Source organism: Stegodyphus dumicola, chromosome 6, assembly GCF_044657685.1.
Source record: "Stegodyphus dumicola isolate Sdum_Otavi_A_Nest chromosome 6, ASM4465768v1".
In the NCBI taxonomy this organism is placed as follows: Eukaryota; Metazoa; Arthropoda; class Arachnida; order Araneae; family Eresidae; genus Stegodyphus; species Stegodyphus dumicola.
The window spans coordinates 172,627,978-172,648,721 of NC_140773.1; the positions used below are offsets into that span (position 1 = coordinate 172,627,978).

General features: G+C 34.5%; 1 protein-coding gene across 4 annotated transcripts in view; it reads right to left on the bottom strand.

Annotated features, from left to right (window-relative positions):
- LOC118197636 (cytosol aminopeptidase-like) overlaps positions 1–20,744 on the bottom strand; it is a 183,322-nt gene that overhangs the window by 10,913 nt on the left and 151,665 nt on the right. For 3 of the 4 annotated variants that reach the window (XR_015041762.1, XR_015041763.1, XR_004759631.2), the window contains exons 14-15: positions 12,626–12,722; positions 11,174–11,323 (exon numbers count right to left, since the gene is read on the bottom strand). Coding sequence is in view for 1 of the 4 variants with exons in the window: in XM_085819159.1 (XP_085675285.1) it covers positions 12,626–12,722 (97 nt within the window). In the remaining 3 variants the exon portion in view is untranslated. The remainder of the gene's footprint in view (positions 1–11,173; positions 11,324–12,625; positions 12,723–20,744) is intronic. The other variant, XM_085819159.1, reaches the window with a different exon arrangement.

The window sequence follows — 20,744 nt, forward strand, 5'->3', positions numbered from 1 at the left end:
TTTCGTGGGAATTCCCCATGTAACAATTACAAAATTTATAGAATGAACTTTATAACTGAACAAGAAATTATATGTATCTATAAAATTAAAGAGAAAGTATTAGCACAAAAAATGAAGCAACTTAACCTTTTGACATACAATGACGCCCGGGAGACGTCATTGATTTCATGTGCCATTGTAGACTTGACCTTCCCGAGATGTCAAAAACTGCCTTTGGCGAACGGCGTGCAGTCTTTTATTGTTATATAGCAATGTAAATTTTGAAATGAAATGTTCTGTTTCTAAGCTTGCACATAAATGTCTGAATTACACAGACACATATTTTATTTGTATGTCAAGGTGTTAAACAACTTATATTGCAAGCAAAATTTGTTAAATCAAAAAAAAAAAAAAAATTTACGTTCTTTTTATTCCCTTAAGGTCATATATGCTTCATTATTTCAGAACCCATCACTTCATATTTTTAATTTTATAATTTCTACACAGAATCTTACTAAATTTAAACTGATTCTCTAATATCCAGAAAAATACCCAAACCCAGAATCATTGGAATTACGACCAATCTGGATCTCGGATTTTATATCGAACCCATGGTGCAAATTTCAAACCTTTCTGATGCTTCCCTTCATGGTGCTGCATTCTGAATGGCCAACAGTACAGATGATATGATGACTATGAGCTAGCTTCATTTCAAGATGTGATAGGAAAACAAATATTTATAGCCATTCATATTCTTTGTTTTTGAAAGTGTGTTAATAATATATGCAGAACCACAGACATGCTTTTTATAGTTTCAATGGCAAGTAATGAAAAATACCAGGTGATTAGTATCAACAGCAGACATGAAATTAGTATCTCATGATATGCCATGTAGTTACTGGATGACTGATTAGGAAAATAGCATGACTCACATTAGATGATTAACATTCTACTATCAGAGCAATCATTCTTTTTACAATATGCATAATCATAAAGGCAAAAATTCTAATATTATTTCTCTCATTATAAAATAATTATAGCAAGTTACTAATGACGATATCACAATTAACTCTCTAGTGAAAGAATCTAGCTTGCATTCAAGATTTGCATTTTATAACGACCTGCAAGACTACAGTGCAACTACAGTGCATATAAAAAAACGCTCAGCTCATTTAAATGCTTCCTGTCTAACGAGACGTAAATCAATCCTACTTGGAAAGGAAAACTTCACCCCCCCCAAAGCAGGCTGAGCTGACTTCCTTTCTGAATATAATACTGTTCTAGTAACACTAGACATTAGGGGGGGGTAATGTTACCTATGTCCGTGATTATCCTTAAGTCACACATGCTCCCTGGGTGGTGATAAATGGGTAACTGCCACAAAGTCCTGTGGCATACCGGGGTTTAGTGGGATGAGGTTCGGTCTGATGATGAATAATCTTATGATGACCCAACGGACCACTCCCTGGGAAAACCAGCGATTGTGGGGAGGATTTGAAATTCCAAGGACCTTTGATCTGGAGAGGAGGGGTCTTGGACGAAGCAGCCATGTAGAAGATACAGGAGAAAAACTGAGTTTTGCGTCTCAGGCCGCCAGATAGTACAGAAGCCCGGGGCAGCCTAACCAGCATGTCCTGGCTGCTCTATCAGCTAGTGTATAATCTCACCTGCCTTGTAGTTCCAGGTGGTGCCTGGGTGGGGTCCTGCATGGCAGAGCGGGGGGCTCTTCCAAGATCACTGCTGGCTGCTAAATCTGGGGCTTCTCCTCCAAACTGGTTCTTAGAAAATAGGAAGGAATTTTTCTCCCCCTTTTTTTCAATCAAATACCAAAATGGATGTTATCAATATACAGGATTTAGTAGCCACATTTTAGTTAAAAAAATAAGCACCTATACGCACTTTTCAAGCACATTTTAAAGAAAAAATAAACACCTGTCTAATTACATTATATACAACTGCATAACCTTAAAAGAAAAATTAGACTTGTAATTCAAAATATGAGCAATGCAATATTTATTAAGAGAATAAGCACTGAAATTTCAGTTCAAAATATAGAAAATAAATAATTAAAAGCCATATTAATTGCATTCGTTTAATAATTGCCTAATAATAAATACAATTTATTTTTCCACTCATATTAAAGGCCCATCTACACGTAGCGATTTTCTCGGTCGACTTAGCTGGCCGACAATATCTGAGATAGCTCGCCTGTCTACACGGAACGATTTTCTCGTTAGTACAGGAATTCACTCAGCCAATCATTGTGAAAGGAAGAGTTCCCGCCCTCTATAGCATCACACTGTCTACGATTCGTAAACAAAGCTTACGGTGTTGTCAAATAGTCAAAATAATGTATGACTATTTTAAATTGCTACTATAGATACAGCTATAACTTTGAACTTAGCTATTGCTACAGAAGGGGGAAAAATGCGTTTGGACCAGAAATTGGGTCAAACGACGAGAAATTCATAGTGCTTTCGTAATACCCTGCTCTGGGAGTTGCGCATTGAAGACACGGTACAATTCGGAAAGTATTTACGGATGATGCCGCATGATTTTGATTCTTTGCTAAATTTAGTTTGCATGAAAATTTAAAAAATATATGTTTTTCCTTTGTGTACTGAGTACACAGATTACTCCTTTTTTTTTTCAAATTTTATTTATTTATTTTTAAATTTCACTTTCTGGCACTCCTATTTGTGCATTTAAATCTTGAAATAATAAAATAACCATATTTCAGAAAAAATAAGAACTACTGTGTTTTAAATCAAAACCTTTATTAATGAATATATAGGCAATAATGTAATGAATATCAAACCAATATGAGTAAAAGGTTATAATAAAAAATAAAGATTACTACATTACAAAGCAACAGTGTAATTTCAGTGCAAAAATTTTAAATAAGAAATATCATAAAGGTGCAAAGTCTTAAGTAGTATATTTATTGAACATTAAAAAACTAATATCAGCATAATTAAATAACTAAAGCAGTCTGAAAACTATGATCATATGACTCTATCAGTTAATGAGCGAATAAAATTTAGCAATATTGTATTAAATTGGGCTGTAATTTGCTTTCGCAAAACTCAATTAACACAAAACTGAGTTTGTGACTTGTGACTTTCTTTTGTCCAGTAGATTTAAAACACGTGCCAACAGCCATTTGAAAAATAAAAAGAAAGACGTTAAAATTCAATAAACACCCCACCCGTACGCGAAAAAATAAAGCGTGACTTTTAAGTCATGCAGTTCGAATTTAGTGATGGAGAAGCTAAATTAAAATGTTCTTCCAAGTGCAGAAAGTCCAAAATTAAGATGGAGGATCGAACCCACGATCTTGATGTACGGAGAAAACCTAGTCTACTCTTTACCACTGAGCTATGATTGCTTGTGTAGAAGGTGTCGGAAAAGCTATGTACTTTGTCACTTGATTAACTCCCATTTTTGACGAAGTCAATTGAGTCTCTGCGCTACTTTAATCTCGACTGGAGATTTTGCTTTTTGAATTTTTTCAATAACTGCAACCACAGTTTCAAGTAGTTTCTGAATATTTTCATCTAGTACCCATGACATGGCATCATTAATAGTTTTTGGAACTTTTATTGGGGAAGTTAAAATAATTTTCACCCCAAATAGAAAATATTTGAATATATAAAGTAATGAGGAAGACAAAGCTTACAAAAATAAGAGAATCCCTTAATTTTTTATTTTTAAAATTTACACTACTCGTATCCCACAACAAAACATTTTCTCTATAGAAATCTATTAATTGAGTTTTGCTCCAACGAAATGCAGCCATGTTTATTATTCCAAATGAGGAGAAAAGCAAGTGATCACTGAAAGCAATCTTAATGGCTAGAGACTCCGATTTTATCGTATGCTAGTGAGCAGTGCAGTTCTGAAATCACGGCAGAGAACATGACCGATTTTTGGTGCATGCGCAGATTTTTAAAATTGTTGCTCTACGAGAAAGTCGGCCAAGAAAATCGCTACGTGTAGACGGGCCTTAATATTTAAATAATTTAACATAAATCAAAATTCTAAACATTTTCTAAATTTTCATTGCATAACAGTTTTCCCTTAACATATATTCCAAGCAAAGTAATTTAAGTAAAAAAGAGGCACATTTCTGAAATCAGAAGATGGGAAATTGCTTCATGCAGTCATCCTTTAACAGTAAAAGCTTAACTAACCCGTATACTTGTAAATTGCCGAATATTCCGGATAGTAACTGGAAAAAGACTAGTGGGGGAGATTGTAGCTGTTCTTTAGATTTCTCGGCTAAATAAATGATTTTGAGATTTCGATATGTGCATCATATAAAAATAGACCAATGGAACTGAGAAATATTCTGCTTAGAAAACACAGTAAAACTCTTTTAAATGTTCATAAACAAATCTCGAACTGAACATCAAAATTAATTATCTCTTCAAAATACCACAAACGTTATTGCACAATACGTGCGGCGTAATTTTTCCACATGTGATATTATGCAATCGGAATCAACAGCTGCTGGTATTCGGAGAATAAAGAACTAAATAAAGAAAAAGAAAGAGACTTTCCAATCTGGAGTGTTTCTGATTCTAATTTTCAACAGACTGCGTTAAATTTCTGGAACAGAATCATTCTTCGCTTAGGTTGGGTAGACCGCAAAAACTTTTAGTCCTATTCAATCCAGATTGGACAGTGACTAAAAAAAAGTCCGCTGCTTCAATATTAGAGATTTTGCGAAGAAAGGGTAGAACCTCCCAACCTCCATACTGTATAACGTATTGGGGGAGAAGAAAAAAAAATTGACTATTTGGTTACTTTCCTTTTATTTAAGCCATTCCGAATACTATTCTTTAGAAAGCTAACCTGTGTAAAAACACACCCATTTTTGGAAGTTTATCTATACTTCAGCAGTTACTGCAACTATATTATTATAAATATTCATTCATATACTCATAATATAAGCATAAGGATCATAATAAACACGAATATGAACTGACCACGCGGAACGAAAATGCAAATTATTAGAGATAGAAATTCAAACGTGTCTAGTATTTGGGTGGGAGAAAAAGAATACCGAATGTACCTGAATTTTCTACCATTTTCGCAATTCTTTGACCAACAGAACGACGTGCACCTGTCTGTACTCTTGCACACACCATAGGTTTACGTTAATGCACAGAAAGGGGGGAAAAGCAATTTTGGGAGTATGATTCACCATCTGACGTTGCATATAAGGAAGAAAAGTTGTTTATTTAGTATCGGCTTTGGTACGGGGGAAAAATGCATGTTCATTAAAAAAAAAGCACTAAAAGAAAAATATAAGCACCAAAAACAAAAAAAAAATAAGGGCTTTAAAGAAATAGTAAGCACCTATACGGGCCTTTATATATTATTTTCAAATATAAGGACTTATAAGCACTTGTAAGGACCGCTACGAACCCTGACAGAATCAGATAAAAACGCATCCTCTGAAACCCCCACTTTAACCACTGTAGCTTCTTCTAAGGGAGTGAATGTGCCCTCGGGTGCGGACGCTCTTCTCTTCAGGACTACAGAAACCAGAACCACTGGTGAAGGGGTGAATGTGCCTTCGGACACGGACGCCTTGAACCCAGTGGAGATGGATACTGACTCCTCTGTCAGAAGTACTGTGCCAGATGCGCAAGTGGATGACCAGTCACCAATGACGGAGCTTGTAAATAAAAGAAGAGAAAAGAGACAACGCCAGAAGGAGAGGAAACGGCTGGAGAGGGCCATGCAAGGGATCTCGATCTCTGGGGAGAAAGGAGTGAGGGAGAAAACAGATAAAGCTGTTACCTCTGGAGCAACCTCCAAACTGGTGAGGGAGAGCCATCCAAGCAATGATGAGTCTCGTAAGAGAGAACGTATTGCTAGTGACACCCCGGAAATGGCGCTCAAGAAACAACGGCTTTATAGTCAAGCTGTGAGGAAGGCAATTACTCTGCGGGTCGTCTGCAAGGATGACTCCAGAGACATAACATCGGCGGATTCGGACTTCATTACTTCTATAACTGATGACCAAGTTATCGACGGCTCCATCACCACCTGCAGGGTTCACAAGACAGTCCTGCAGCCGAATGGCCTCAACATTGCATGTGAGGACCAGGAGACTGTGGACGTCCTAAAGACTTTAATCAATGATCTACCTGGCTCTGAAAAAACCATCCCGGTTATCACGCCATGGCTCCCAGGGACAGACCCCCCATGAAGAGGTTTTTCGCTTAGTTTGCTGGTAACAGGTCACCAAAAGATAACATCAAGCTCTTTGATGCCTGTAACAAGGACCTGGATGTTAAGAAGATCGCCATCAAGGCAGTCATCCCTGGAGACGGAGGTAACACTCTGCTGGGAGTGGAACCTGAGCTCATGGATTACCTGGAGGCCCAGAATTTCAAACATTTTTGTGGTGCCTGTGGCTCTGTACAGCTGAAGGAACCAAGACAACAGGAGAAATCAATTCCTCCGCCCAAGGATCCTCCGATGAAACAGTTGTAGGAAGAAGGGGAGACCGAAAAGGAGTCGGAACCAGAGCTTTCTTTGGAAACTCTGGGGAAGACATCTGAATAGTTTTCCCCTGTCACTATTTCCTTTAAAGTCGTGGGTTAAGGATGCAGCTTTTAACTAAGTCTCTCCTAAAATCCTTCAGGGTAAGTTCTTATCTCTCATTTAACCTGTTTTAATGGTTAAGGTTAGTCAGCTAAACCTGCAACATAGCAGAGCAGCTTCATACAATTTAGCTGTTCAATTAGGTAAGCAACACACTTTTGTTGCCTTAATTCAAGAACCTTGGGTGTACAAGGGTAAAATCCTTGGTAGGCCCATGAACACACACTTCTTTTCCTCAGAGGGACCTAAAAAAAGACCTAGAACTAGCATTTACAGTTCTAAAAATATAAAGGCTATGAATTTATCTCAATTTACATCAGAGGACTTAACTGCTATTTTAACTAAGGACATAAACAGTTCACTGAGAGGAAACATTTGTTTTGCTCGTTTTACATGGCTTATGACCTTAACATTCCGCAAGAATTTATAAATCTTGCGAGTTTCTGTGAAATAAACAATATTCCTATGGTTATTGGTGGTGATGTTAACGTTCACCACCTATCATGGGGCAGTTCTGATACCAATCCTAGAGGAAAAAACTCATGGAACTTATAACGAATACCAACCTAACCTGGGTAAACAGGGAAAATCGCCCCACCTTTGTCAACAGAAGAAGAGAAGAAGTCATTGACCTCACACTAACTTCTTCTGATATTTATAACCTTATTGAGAATTGGCATGTAAGTGACAATCCCTCCCTTTTAGACCATCGCCTTATACAATTTTATTTTGTATTAGAGATGAAATTCCAGCTGAATATTTCAGGAACATTAAAAACACAAATTGGGACCTTTATAAGGACTCCCTGGTTTCTCATGTCATTAACCTTCAGGTTTTAGACAATAATTGTACAGTCGAGGAGCTTGATACTCAAGCAAACAACCTGACAAATATCATTATTGAATCCTATCATGCATCATGCCCTCTCAAACGAAGGAAGTACTCTTCTAGCAAGAGAGTCTGGTGGACCAAGGAGCTTGAAAGCCTCCGGAAAGCAGTCAGAAATAAATCTGAAGTTAACTGGTCTACAAAATCCTACAAAGGAAATTTAAAAGTGAAATCAGGAAAACTGAATATAACTCATGGAGATCTTTCTGCACAGATATTCTGTCCTACCATGAGACTGCAAGAGTACATAAGATTCTTAAGAGATCTCAGGAGTCTCAACTCTCATCGGTTATGCGACCAGATGGCAGTTATACTATAAACCCTTTGGATACACTTTCGATCATGCTGAATTTTCATCTGGGGGCACAAGTGTCACCTCTGACCCCCAGGAAAATCCACTGGAACTACTTCATAATCCATTAGATTTGGATTTTGCTAAGACAATAGTGAACTTTGAAAAGGCTAAAGCGGCCCTAGATGTATTTCTTCCCTTTAAATCTCCAGGGAACGATGGCATTTACCCAATTCTGCTTCAGAAAGGCTGGGATATTTTTGGCCACATTCTCGTGGACATATTCGAATCCAATTTGGTTTTAGGATATGTTCCTAAGGTGTGGAGAACTTCACGAGGTGTGTTTTTTCCCAAACCAGGAAAAGATACATATGAGAAACCAAACTCATTTAGAATGATTACGCTAACATTCTTCCAGCTCAAGCTGTTGGAGCGACTGATTTTCTGGCACCTCCAGTCAGATAATAATCTGAACCATACTTTTGGCTTAGACCAATACGGTTTTAGATCTGGCTTCCCCACTGAGTCGGCCCTACACCAACTGGTGTGGAGAATAGAAAAAACAATTATAGACGGACACTTTGCCATTGGGATTCTACTGGATATTGTAGGAGCCCTTGATAACATTGGTTTCAAGAAAATACATAAAGCCCTTATTGGAAGTCATAGTCACCCTATGATAACTAGATGGGTCATTTCTATGATTAAATACAGGAATATCTGCATTAGTCTCACTGACTGAAGTAAACAGAGATATTATTAAAATGTGTCCAAAGGGTGGTATTCTTTCTCCATTCCTGTGGAACTGGTATTTGACTCACTCTTCGTACTTCTATGGGAGGAACCTGGCATGTCATAAGCTTATGCAGATGACCTTATTGTGTTACTACAAGGTTTCGATATTGGAACCCTACACAATCAAGCTCAGCAAATCTTGAATAAAGTTTCAACTGGGGTGAAACAAATAGCCTATCTTTCTCTGCTGAAAAATCTGAGATCATAGTTTTCACGTGGAAAAGGAAATGGAAACTGGCAGATCTTGGTAACCAGATTATCAGACGTAAGGAATGCGTTAAATACCTAGGATGTTACCTGGACAGTAAACTTGCATGGATCACCATATAAAAGAAAAGGCACAAACAGCCACAAATGTACTAGTACTTTGCAGGCGAATCATTGGTAAACAATGGGACCTTAACCCAAAATCTACTCTATGGATTTATACTGCCATAGTCCGGCCAATGCTTTCTTACGGATGCGTGGTCTGGATCAATGTTATTAACAAAAGTACATATTTAAGCATTTTACAAAAGGTGCAAAGACTTGCTTGCCTATGCATTAGTGGGGCTTTAAACAGTACCCCTACTGCTGCATTAGAATTTTTATTGCAAATTCCACCCTTGAAATTATTCTTGAGCGGAGAAGCAATTAAAGCGGAGAAGCTTCTCTGAATTTAGAGATGAGATCTCTTGAGCAGAGAAGCAATTATAGGTTGAATAAAAATGGCACATGGTGCCAAAGGACATGTTTCAGTCATAAAAGCCACCTTAAAAGCCACATTGACATATGCCTGGACTTGGGCAATGAGATCCCTATAATCTAAAGATGCAGTTACTAAAACAATAGTTCCAGATAAACTATTCTCAACTTATATACCAAAAAGGAATGAGATAGAATCTCTGATTGACCTATTCCAACAGGATCAATTGAATGTTACACAGATGGATCAAAATCCAACTTCACTGGAGCTGGAGCTATTACAAGAACCAAGGGATCTGGAGAAGATTTCATTAGATTTCATCTATACCTTGGTAAACTAACAACTATTTTCCAAGCCGAGGTTCTGGCGATCAATATGGTCGCCAGGGAGCTCTTAGCTAAAAATACAGTTGATAAGAATATATATATTCTCTCTGACAGTCAATCAGCCATCCTTGCCCTGGCTAATCGTGTGAAGTTACAAAACTGTGTTTGTACTCAAGATCTCAATTCTCTGGGTCAGGCCCATAACACCATTAGTTTAGTCTGGGTCCCAAGTCATTGTGATTTTGCTGGAAATGAACTAGCTGATAAAGTAGCTAAAGATGCTTCGCTACTACCCATGTCTGGCCCAGAACCATTTTACCCAGTTTCATATCAAAGTTAAAAAAGAAGTAACACGCTGGATAAAGAAGAAATATGATGATATACGGTCTAAACTACCAGACTGTGCTCTTTCTAAATTGGTGCTCAGTATACTTAACTTATCAGGTAAACTCATATACCTCAGTAGAACTAACTTACGCCAGGTAATTCAAATTGTTACCGGACATGCTTATCTGGCCAAACATCTCCACAAATATGGTCTTCTCGAATCTCCTCTTTGCCCAGCTTGTGGTGAAGTGGAAACACTTTTTCACTTCCTGGGACGATGCCGGTGTTTTCTGTCCCTAGAAACAAATTCCTTGGGTTTCCCTATATTAGCTTTGATCAAGCCCTTCTATACAAAGGGCTCTCTGGCATAAAAGGGTTTCTACTGTATAACTAAACACCTACAGATAAGGTGAATTTGAAACCACAAAAAATAAGCATTGAGACGCCCTGTGAGTTCTCTTTCTCTCTCTCTTTTTTTTTTTTTGTGCGTGCGTGCGTGCGTGCGTGTGTGTGTGTGTGTAAAAGAAACTATGCAGGGATTTCCCTCTCATAGCTGTGTTTTGGAATATAATTTGGAAATAGATATCAAATCTTTATACACCACCTGGCCATTTGGCTTGAGAAAGCACCTCTGCCCTCCTTTTTTAATTAATTAATTAATTTATTTTTACTTATTTATTTACTTATTTAATTTTATTTTAGACTCACCATCACACCTTTGTTTGGTCAAGAGTTTGTGTTTGGTAGTTTCGGAGGGATTGATTCGGCTCTTTATCCAATTGGGGAGTTTTCATGATTTAACCGACACCCTGAATTTAGAGATGAGATCTTTTGCTGATACTATATATTTGGTGTCAGTTTGGGATCTTATCTATTTATTCATTATTTAACTTTCACGGGAGTTACCATTTAAAACCTTTGATTTAAATGATCAAATGGCGGAAGAGCAATGGGCAACATTGCCTAAGCTCTTTTCTTTCTTTTCATAAGAAGCGCCACTAATGTTATGTTAACACTAGACATTACAGATTGTTTTAGAATCTTCCACATATTTCCATAAAAATAACATTGCTTTCCATCAGGGTTTTTTTATTCTAGCTGTGATATTGTTATAGGAATTGTGCAAAAGCAAAAAATTTATGAATTAATGAACTAGATTCAGGAAAGGGTTAATGTAAACATAAGCTTAAGACAAGTTTTAGAAGAGAAAACAAGCAAAGAAGATGATTTTGATAAGATTTTAATACAGTATAAACTTACCAAATACCTTCCAGCTCCCAATCAATTCAACTTTATAGATGTTATAGACAGATCAGTATGTAAAAATTAAGAGCAAAATGGAGAGATTACACAGCAATGGAATAAACTGGTATAACAGAGTGAATGGCCAATCAGGAGATTGCCTAAGGTCTGGTAAAATAGAGCATATAAATATGGATAGCATGATGTACAGAACATATGAATATAGATAGCATGAGATTGTGAGCATGTGGGAAGAATGACAGCCTGAAAGCAGTGCATATTCAGTATTTCTATAGAAGCTACAGCACAGTATACATTGGTTTAAATGACGCTGAGTTGTTGCAGGAATATGGCATTCTAACAGACAACTGCACATGACAGCAACTCACTGAGAAGGTGGCAAATGGCGAATGTGCAATTAATAGGCCTCAGCAGTTTGGGATCTTATTCGCCATCATGTCAAGAACCTGAATAGCACTTCAAATGATAGGAAAAGTTGTCCAAAAGTTCAGTAGTATCATTCATGAGTACCAATGGCAACAAACAACCAGTACATTTCCTACAGGCAAATATCGCATTTAACCATGACCAAGACAGGCATATACTTTGATCATTCGGTAACAAGGTGTACCATTCAAGACTTCCTTAAGAGACAAAGTTACTTGAGAATTTTTTAATGGCTTCAGTTTCATAAATGATTTTGGATTTCTTAACATTTGATTAGAGCAGAAAATATGCAGTCACCTTCCAGCATCATTAAAAATACACTGGTTTGGATATGATGGAGTTTTCATATTTGATGGCTTTATAGAATTCTACAAGAAGAAGAAGTCCAAGAAGGTTCAGTCATTAATGAACACTATTTTACAGATATTAATTTTCCTCATATGCATCTTTAATAGACTCTGTGGACCTGTTCCTCTCATGACTCTAATCAATGGCAATGTTGGAACTCATTGTACAGCAGCTGTCGACAAGAGAAAATATTTGCCACACAGATTTAGCCCATATTGTGCTTGGACCTAAATCCAATGGAACACGAGCAATCCCAAAAGATGATTAGCAGCATATCATCAGACATCAGCAATAATTCTAGCTGCAACTGGTATTACAAGAGAAATAAGCTGTGAAATCTCAGAAGTTTTGTTTATAATCTTATACTGAACATGAAGAGACACTGCACATCCTGTATCAGAGTCAAAAATGATCATATTCATTTTTGAGAACTGCATTTTTCCTTCCTCCTACTTGTCACAAAGACATTTCTGTCTTCTGCTCTGCAGTGTTCTGAACCCACTTTTCGATAAAGGTTCTTAGCATCCATTTTCAGTATCATTCATAATGCCCAAAGCCGCCTGCCTTTAATGTGTTAATGAAACAAAAAAATATGCATGCAACTAAAAATACTTCAAGATGAGAAATTTAAAAAAAATGTTAAATATTCACAGAAACCAAAAATGTTTTTCTCACCTGACATCCCACTACATAGATAAGGCACTTCATCTTTATTCTCCATAACACCAGCGATGTCTAAATGAAGCCACTTCATATCTTTTTCTATAAACTCCTAAGGAATACCATAACATTCATATATTATATTAATTTATAATTTGTTTCTCCAGAACAGAGATCCAGCAAACAAAAACACATGGGATCTAGCAATATCGATGACAGAAAATGAACACAGTGCATACACACAATATTTTTTCTTCTTTTTTTAAATTTTAGATTGGTTTTTGTAATATCTTAAATTATATTGTGTTAAAAATGTATAATACAGTCAAAAGTCATTAATTTGGACACCCATAATCCGGAATGATCTATAATCCGGACCTCAAAGCTACAAACTTTCTGTGCATGCATCGCGTTGACGAATGCGCGTAAGACCTTTACACCTGCGAAACCGCGTTTGCGCGTGCGCAAAATACGTTTACGAATGCACGTTTAATGTATAACGAACGGTATAAGCTAAGCTAAAATTATCTAATTCAGTTAATGTTACAGATTGCGTTGTTCCTTAATCTTCGAATTGGATTCGGCTTACTATTTTTTGCAGACTGTTAGAGCAATTTTATAAAAGTAAGCTTGAACTTTTGATTATGTCAAATAGAATTTCTGATATATATTTACTAATATGTAAAGGATCTACAAAGCGAAAGTATGTTTCGAAGTCCATTAAACAAAAAGTGGAATTGCTGCAAAAAATGGATAAAGGCATATCCTTTGTTTATCTAAACTTTGTTTATCATTAACGCCGCAGTCGGCGTGCAATGAATTGGAAGCTGATCTGTCAGCACTATCCTTATCTTCAGGGCAGATGTTTTTATTTTATTTGGCTTATAATTCACTAAATGTAGCATTTCATCTCGATGTACTCCATCTTTGATATGATTTAAATCAAATTCCTCGTCGTTATAATTCGCTTCCGATAGCGAAGAAAGTGACAGAGGTTATTGAAAATGAAAAAAATTTCAATTGACAAATTAGTCGGTATTCTCGACACAGCAATTATAGGACTTGAACAGCGGAACTTTGTAACTGAACAAGAAATTACGTCTGTTTATAGAATTAAAGAGAATGTATTATCACATAAAAAACGAAGCAACTTAACTTACATTGAAAGAAATGTTTAATAAAGTAAACAAATAAATATTAAGCTTTTTTTTTTGTAAATTTTGATACCCTTTAGATCATAATTGTTCTTTATTTCATAAATTACGGTTTGATATTTTTAATTTTATAATTTCTGCATGCCATCTTACCAGATTTAAACTGATGATCTATAATCCGGAAAAAATCAATAATCCGGAATAGCAGAAGTCCCAACGAGTCTGGATTAATGACTTCTGACTGTATTTAAAATGCCTTGGCCAAAAAATGCTTCTGTCCATTTTTGGTCTCTATTCTTAATAAATAGACTATATAGATAGGATGCTCAAAGTTCTAGGAATTTAAGTACAATTCCTTTATTTCATTAATATAACAATACACTTTTTCACCATAATCCACATTTTAACTGAATACACTTATCCCAGTGAAAAACTAATTTTTTTAAGCCATCCTCTCAAGGATCTTTTTCAGTGTCTCCTTCTTCTCTACTTATAACAAAGTTCAGCTCTTAAATTAAACACCCTGTAAAGGTTTTTCCAAATGTGGGAACAGTAAACTCCTTGCAGATGTTGAACAATTTCTGAAGTTTTCACACCTTCTTTTCACAAAAAGAAAATGATTGCTCTTCAACATCTTCCATGGTTGCAAAAACAGTGGTATGAAAATGTGGCTTCTGTCAGTCAAACAACTAAACTGGACTCAATAATATTGTTACAGGTTAGCTGCAAAAATATCTCAAGATTTGTCCCTGGCTGACAGAACTGGTAATAAGTTCTAAGAATTGAACTAGAACTCAATTTCTATAAATTTTGGAAACACCCCATGTATAACATATTATGTTAATAATAAACTAATAGTACAGTACTAAAATGTAAAAATTTAAGAATGAGTTTTGGAAAATTAGGAATGTTTTATTAATTTCATTCAGAGGGATAAGCCATATTTTTCATAAGTCAAACAGATAAAATCCTTCATTTCATTAAAAAATATTTGTCTAATGAAATTTAATAAAATATTCCTCATTTTTATTTGTTCCATTAAAAGAATTATTGCAAAACTTATAACATTACAGTTTATGAAGTTTAGATTAAAAACAGCATTTGCAATTTCTTTGCTTCCAGCATATCATTTATGATATGCTTCAATTTCCCTCCATGTGCCCACCGTACCAAATGGCATGGAAGCCAAGTTTCACTGGTGGAACACTGTATCATTTTTGATGTGCTGAAATAGAACATTTTATTTCAAACTTTGAATATGCATAAATTATGTCAAAATGCTGTGAAACCTTATTGAAGAACCTTATTATCGCTTCAGTATAAGCCGTGTTGTTGTAAGTATTATTTTATTCTTTGTATGTGTATGAAAGTGCATTGCATTCTGAATGTGCATGTTTATAATGAGCATTCAGAATTTAGAAATGTTTCATGCAGTGTAAGGTGCTTAAAATTTTGCACATAAATATGGCAGTAAGATATAATAGGTACTGATATTTAAATTATTGATATTTTTACTACACTACTGTATTGAAATAATTTAAATATGTAAAGATAATCATTACTACTAATATTGAATTTTTTATATTTATTTTCATTTTAAGTATTAGAATTTTCTGTTTATATTCTAGGAAATAACATTTAAATAACATACTTAAGAATCCAAATATTTTAACAGAAATATCTTGTATAATTATGTTTGCATATTAGGTTTAGATGTTAAAGATATTCAGACTCAGTACTCAAAGGTCATAGGGCATATAGAGAAAACTTCCTTCTTTCAGCATTGGATAAAAAAGAATTTAAAATAATGCTTCTGCAAATATCAAGTAAATATCTTAATCCTGCTATTAAATGTGTTGTTAAGAGGCCCATATTTAGAGTAAAGAAGCCATTGTAGGACAACACACTTTATTTACATGAATAATGAATAAAAAGAGCACACAGCAAATCATATTGACTATCACACAGCATATATTATCTCACCATCTCCGTATGCTCGAATGACGGATGTGTCGGGAGAATTGATAGCTGCAGCAGCATAATTAATATGCATGCGCATAAGAAAAAAGTTTGCTTGTCTCTACCCAAGTTTGCTTGTCGCCACCCCTCCTGAGAGCAACCTTTTTTTCAATACAAAAATGAAAGTATCGGAACATTACGACAGTTGTTTTGATTTGAGCCTCTCGGATCGTCTTAATCGTATTTCAATTCCATATTGATTACTTTTTCATAGCTATCAGATGTTTGGAGCTTATTTCCCCTGTCATTGCCCCCGCTACAACGCCTTATGTTGGTGATTTCAAAATTTCGATGAGTCAGCATATTTGCTTGCTTGAGTATTTTCCTTAACAACCAATTAGAGGTGCGGTTTTTGATTTACTTCATTTCCTCTTCCTTTCAATTCTTCAATATCCCAAGTTTCTAAGGTTTTATTTTTCCCCATATAATTACAGTCAAAAGTCGTTAATCCGGACTCGTCGGGACTTCAGCGATTCCGGATTATCGATTTTTCCGGATTATAGATCATCAGTTTAAATCTAAGATGGCATGCAGAAAGATGGCATGCAGTAAGATGGCATGCAGAAATTCTAAAATTAAAAATACGAAACCGTAATTTATGAAATAAAGAACAATTATGATCTAAAGGGTATCAAAATTTGCAAAAAGAAAAAGCTTAATATTTATTTGTTTACTTTATTAAACATTTCTTTCAATGTAAGTTGTTTACGTTTTGCTTCGTTTCATGTGATAATACATTCTCTTTAATTCTATTAAACAGACATAATTTCTTGTTCAGTTACAAAGTTCCGCTGTTCAAGTCCTATAATAGCTGTGTCGAGAACACCGACTAATTTGTCAATCGAAATTTTTTCGTTTTCACTAACCTCTGTTACTTTCTTCGCTATCGGAAGCGAATTATAATGACGAGGAACTTGTTTTAAATCATATCAAAGACGGAGCACATCGAGATGAAATACTAATTTGGTAAGGAATTATAAGCCAAATAAAATAAAAACATCTGCTCTGAAGATAAGGATAGTGCTGCCACACATCCACGGGTTTTTTTTTTTTTTTTTTTTTTTTTTTAGATAGTATAATTTGGGTTTCTTACCAGTCCAAATTTCTAAAGGAATTTTTTTCTTTTCCTTTCCAAGGTGTTAAATTTGATACTTGAATACTAAAATTAATTGGTTCTGCCCAGAATTTTAACGGAAGCTCACTCTCATGTAGTAATGTCCATTATTCTCACTGTTATATGGAAATGTTTTTTCATGAAAAATACCTGAATTAGCAAGATAATTATCTAATTGTTCAATTACAAATTCTAAACCATTGTCTGTTCTCAAAAGTTTAATTCTTTTACCAGTTAAATTTTCATACTTAGCTTTAAATTTACAAAATGTGTCAAATACTTCACTTTTACTTTTAAGAAAAAAGTAAAATACATTCCAGAAAAATCATCCACTAAGATCATAAAATATTTAGACCCACCAATTGGTTCTGTTTAAACAGGGCCACACAGATCTGAATGAATTAATTCTAAAATTTCTGAACTCTGATTATTGCAATTTGTGGATGAATTTTTCTAGTTATTTTACTTATGTCACAAGTTTCACACTTAAAATCATTTACATCATTAATATCAATATATTATTTCATTTTAAGCATATATTTTGGACTTAAATGACACAATCTACTATGCCAAAAATCATAATTATTTACCAGTACAATCATTAACAATGCAAGATTCAGAATTATATGGTCTAAATTAACTTCAAGCCTACCACTAGTCTTATATGCTTTAAAAAGTAACTGATTACGCCTACTAAGAACTAATACAGAATTATTCCTTGATTCAATTTTACATCCTTTATCCATTAATGCAGTGAGTGACAATAAGTTATTTTTTAAATCATGAATATAACTAACATTACTAATAGTTAAATTAACAGAACTAGAATTCTTCGTATTTATAGTTCTTGTTCTAACAGTACCAATACCTTCTGAAAATATTTTTATATGTTTATCTGCCTGAAAATCTCTCTCACCTCTGATTTAATAATCTGAAACCAAAATGAGTCTTTAGCTATGTGTCCAGTTGCACCACTATTCAGCAACCAAATTTTGTCACATTCGTCACTTTTCCATGTGTTCCATGTGTAAGAGCGAAATCACTTTCTCTTTCATCAGAACGAGATGAAACGTTCATACGTGTAGGTTGCGATTTCTTTCTTTCTTTGTTACCTTTGGATAACTCACTTTTTTGAATTCTTGTTTCTGTAGTAGCAATCTTTCGCAATGTGACCAGGCCATCGGCAAATGTAACAAATTCTTGGATTATAGTTTTTATTTCTCCTTGATATGAATGCCTCAGTGTTGGTTCCATCATGTCGTTTCCCATTCGTGGAATTGTGAGTAGACTCTTCCTTGCGGAATATTTCGAGTACTTCATTGATTGTTTTTTATGCTGAGTTTTTACAATTTCCCTAATTAGAGAGATTTTTCCATGAAGTCCACGGACTGTATAAAACACCAATTCCCGAAAAGATACATCTAGTCCTAATGATTGACACTTACTTGCTATTCCTCTCGCTCTTGCGATATAATCATTAGCCGACTCATGCAACTTCATTTCTAAATTTTTTAACTCATTACCAGCATCTATTTTTTTTATCTTCGGCTTGTCCCGTAAATATTGATTTTATTTTCTCCCCAAAAATTTTTGCAATCTCTTCTGTGGAGAACTAAAGTGCCTGTTGATCCGATAGTGAAAGTTTTATATACGCTACGGCGACAGCGTTTTTCTTATTCCACAATCTTTCATCTTTCTCGTTTCTCATTTTCTGGTTTTACAGTCAAAATTACTGAATAACGTCTTTTCAATGATAAGGCAGTTTTAATTTTCAGTAACCAGATAAAATAGTTCTTGCCAGTTAATTCAGGAACATTCCACTTCTCCATTTTTGGCTTCCTCTAAGACAGTTTCAGTAATACTTGGTATTTTATATCCAATGCTTCTTGATAAAACCATGGACCTGCTACCATTTGTTGTTCAGAGGCCCATATTTAGAGTAAAGAAGCCATCGTAGGACAACACACTTTATTTACACAAATAATAAAATAAAAGAGCACACAGAAAATCATATTGACCATGACACAGCATATATTATCTCACCATCTCCGTACGCTCAAATGACGGATGTGTCGGGAGAAGAGACAGCTGCGCCAGCATAATTAACACGCATGCGCATAAGAAAAAAGTTTGCTCGCCTCTACTCAACAAAATGCAATTACAGATGCATATTAAAATAATGAAACTTATCCAACTATTATAAAGATGCATATTAAAATAATGTAACTTATCTAACTATTATACAGATGCATATTAAAATAATGTAACTTATCGAACTACTTTTCACAATCTTCATTTACTCTTCTTTACATTCTTGCACAAATTAAAAAAAATAAAATAAAATAAAATAAAATAGAACAAAAAATTAAAAAAAAAATTATTATATACACAAACTTCAATTTACGCTTTATGAATTAAATAAATTAATAAATTTCATATCAAATCCTCATGATATAAAAGTTTCACAACCACAAAATTTGTTTCACAGAATCCTAATTCACATCGAATGGCATTAATTTCCTCATGTGATTAACAGCTGGCTACATCTATTGTAATCAGCTGCACCAATGAGACAAAAGTTCTTTCTATACTACTTACATATCCACTGATATTACTTGTTCCCACAATTCTTATGAATTTTTAACAACACTTTTAGGTGAGTTTCTTCCAGAACTAAGTAAATGAAAATGGTTTATTAGTCAGTCATAATATTTTATACTGCTTGTCCAAAAGGGAGTTTTAGATAATTAAAGACACCAAGCTCCATAGATTGCAAAACAGATTGTGTTAAGAGGCAGAAACATGATCACTTCAGTCCTATCACAGAGTGCTATCAAAATGCAATAAAATTTTAAAGGCTAAAATTAATTTATTTACAGTATCTTTTTTATTGCTAGAAGTATCCCTTTTCAAAAAGCAATTACTCACTTTTTTTTTTCAGTCAGCCTTTTATTTTCAGTTCTATTTTATGAATATAAAAAACTACCTATATTCAAGTTTTGGTATTTATAAACAGTTCTTATAATTTCTCTGTTGTTTAATTTATAAAACATGTTAAAAAAGTATCTAAATCTAAATAAATTTACATATGCATTTTTTGAGTTTTGGAATGGAGGGGGATGATCATCTAAGAGTGGTGAAAGGAGTGCATGAGGCAAAAAACATATTGGAAACAGCTGGTTTTAAGGGCTTAGGAATTTTCATTATGGTATTTATGATTAGTTCTACTTTAAAAACAACCATGAGTCACATTCAGGATCCACCTTCAACACTTCCTGTCATCCTGTGATTCAAACTTTCAATGTTTTATAACTACAAAATGTGATTAGGTCTTTTTGATGTTTCATAGCTAAAAATTTTGAATGAGTCGTTTGATACTTTTTTCCTTCCTTCACAATAATGTTTCTGAATCCTATGTGCTTCCAAAATAAAAGCAGTTTCATTAATTTTAAATACCTATATTATTCCAGCTTTTCTCTTCTACAATCTTTTTTTTAAAATCCCTGTGTAAATTTTTCTGTACTATCCTGATTAACACATAAGCTTTTCTTTTAACATTGTAAGTATGCAAGTGGAATGAGATTCTGACTGCAATCTTTATTTTAAGAAAACAATTTGTATTCATTTTGAAAAGTCTGAATTTCTTTCACTACTTTTGTATTATTCAATTATTTCAAATTTTTGCTTCAAAGTAATAACTTGACACATTTCTTAACACAAATATTCAGACTTTGTCTTCTTCTCATTTATTATTGATACATAAAATAATAATATCTTTAGAAATTTAAATTACTTTTATTTGTAAAAAATTCAAAGGAAAAATATGTAAGACTTCTTACCACTGCTG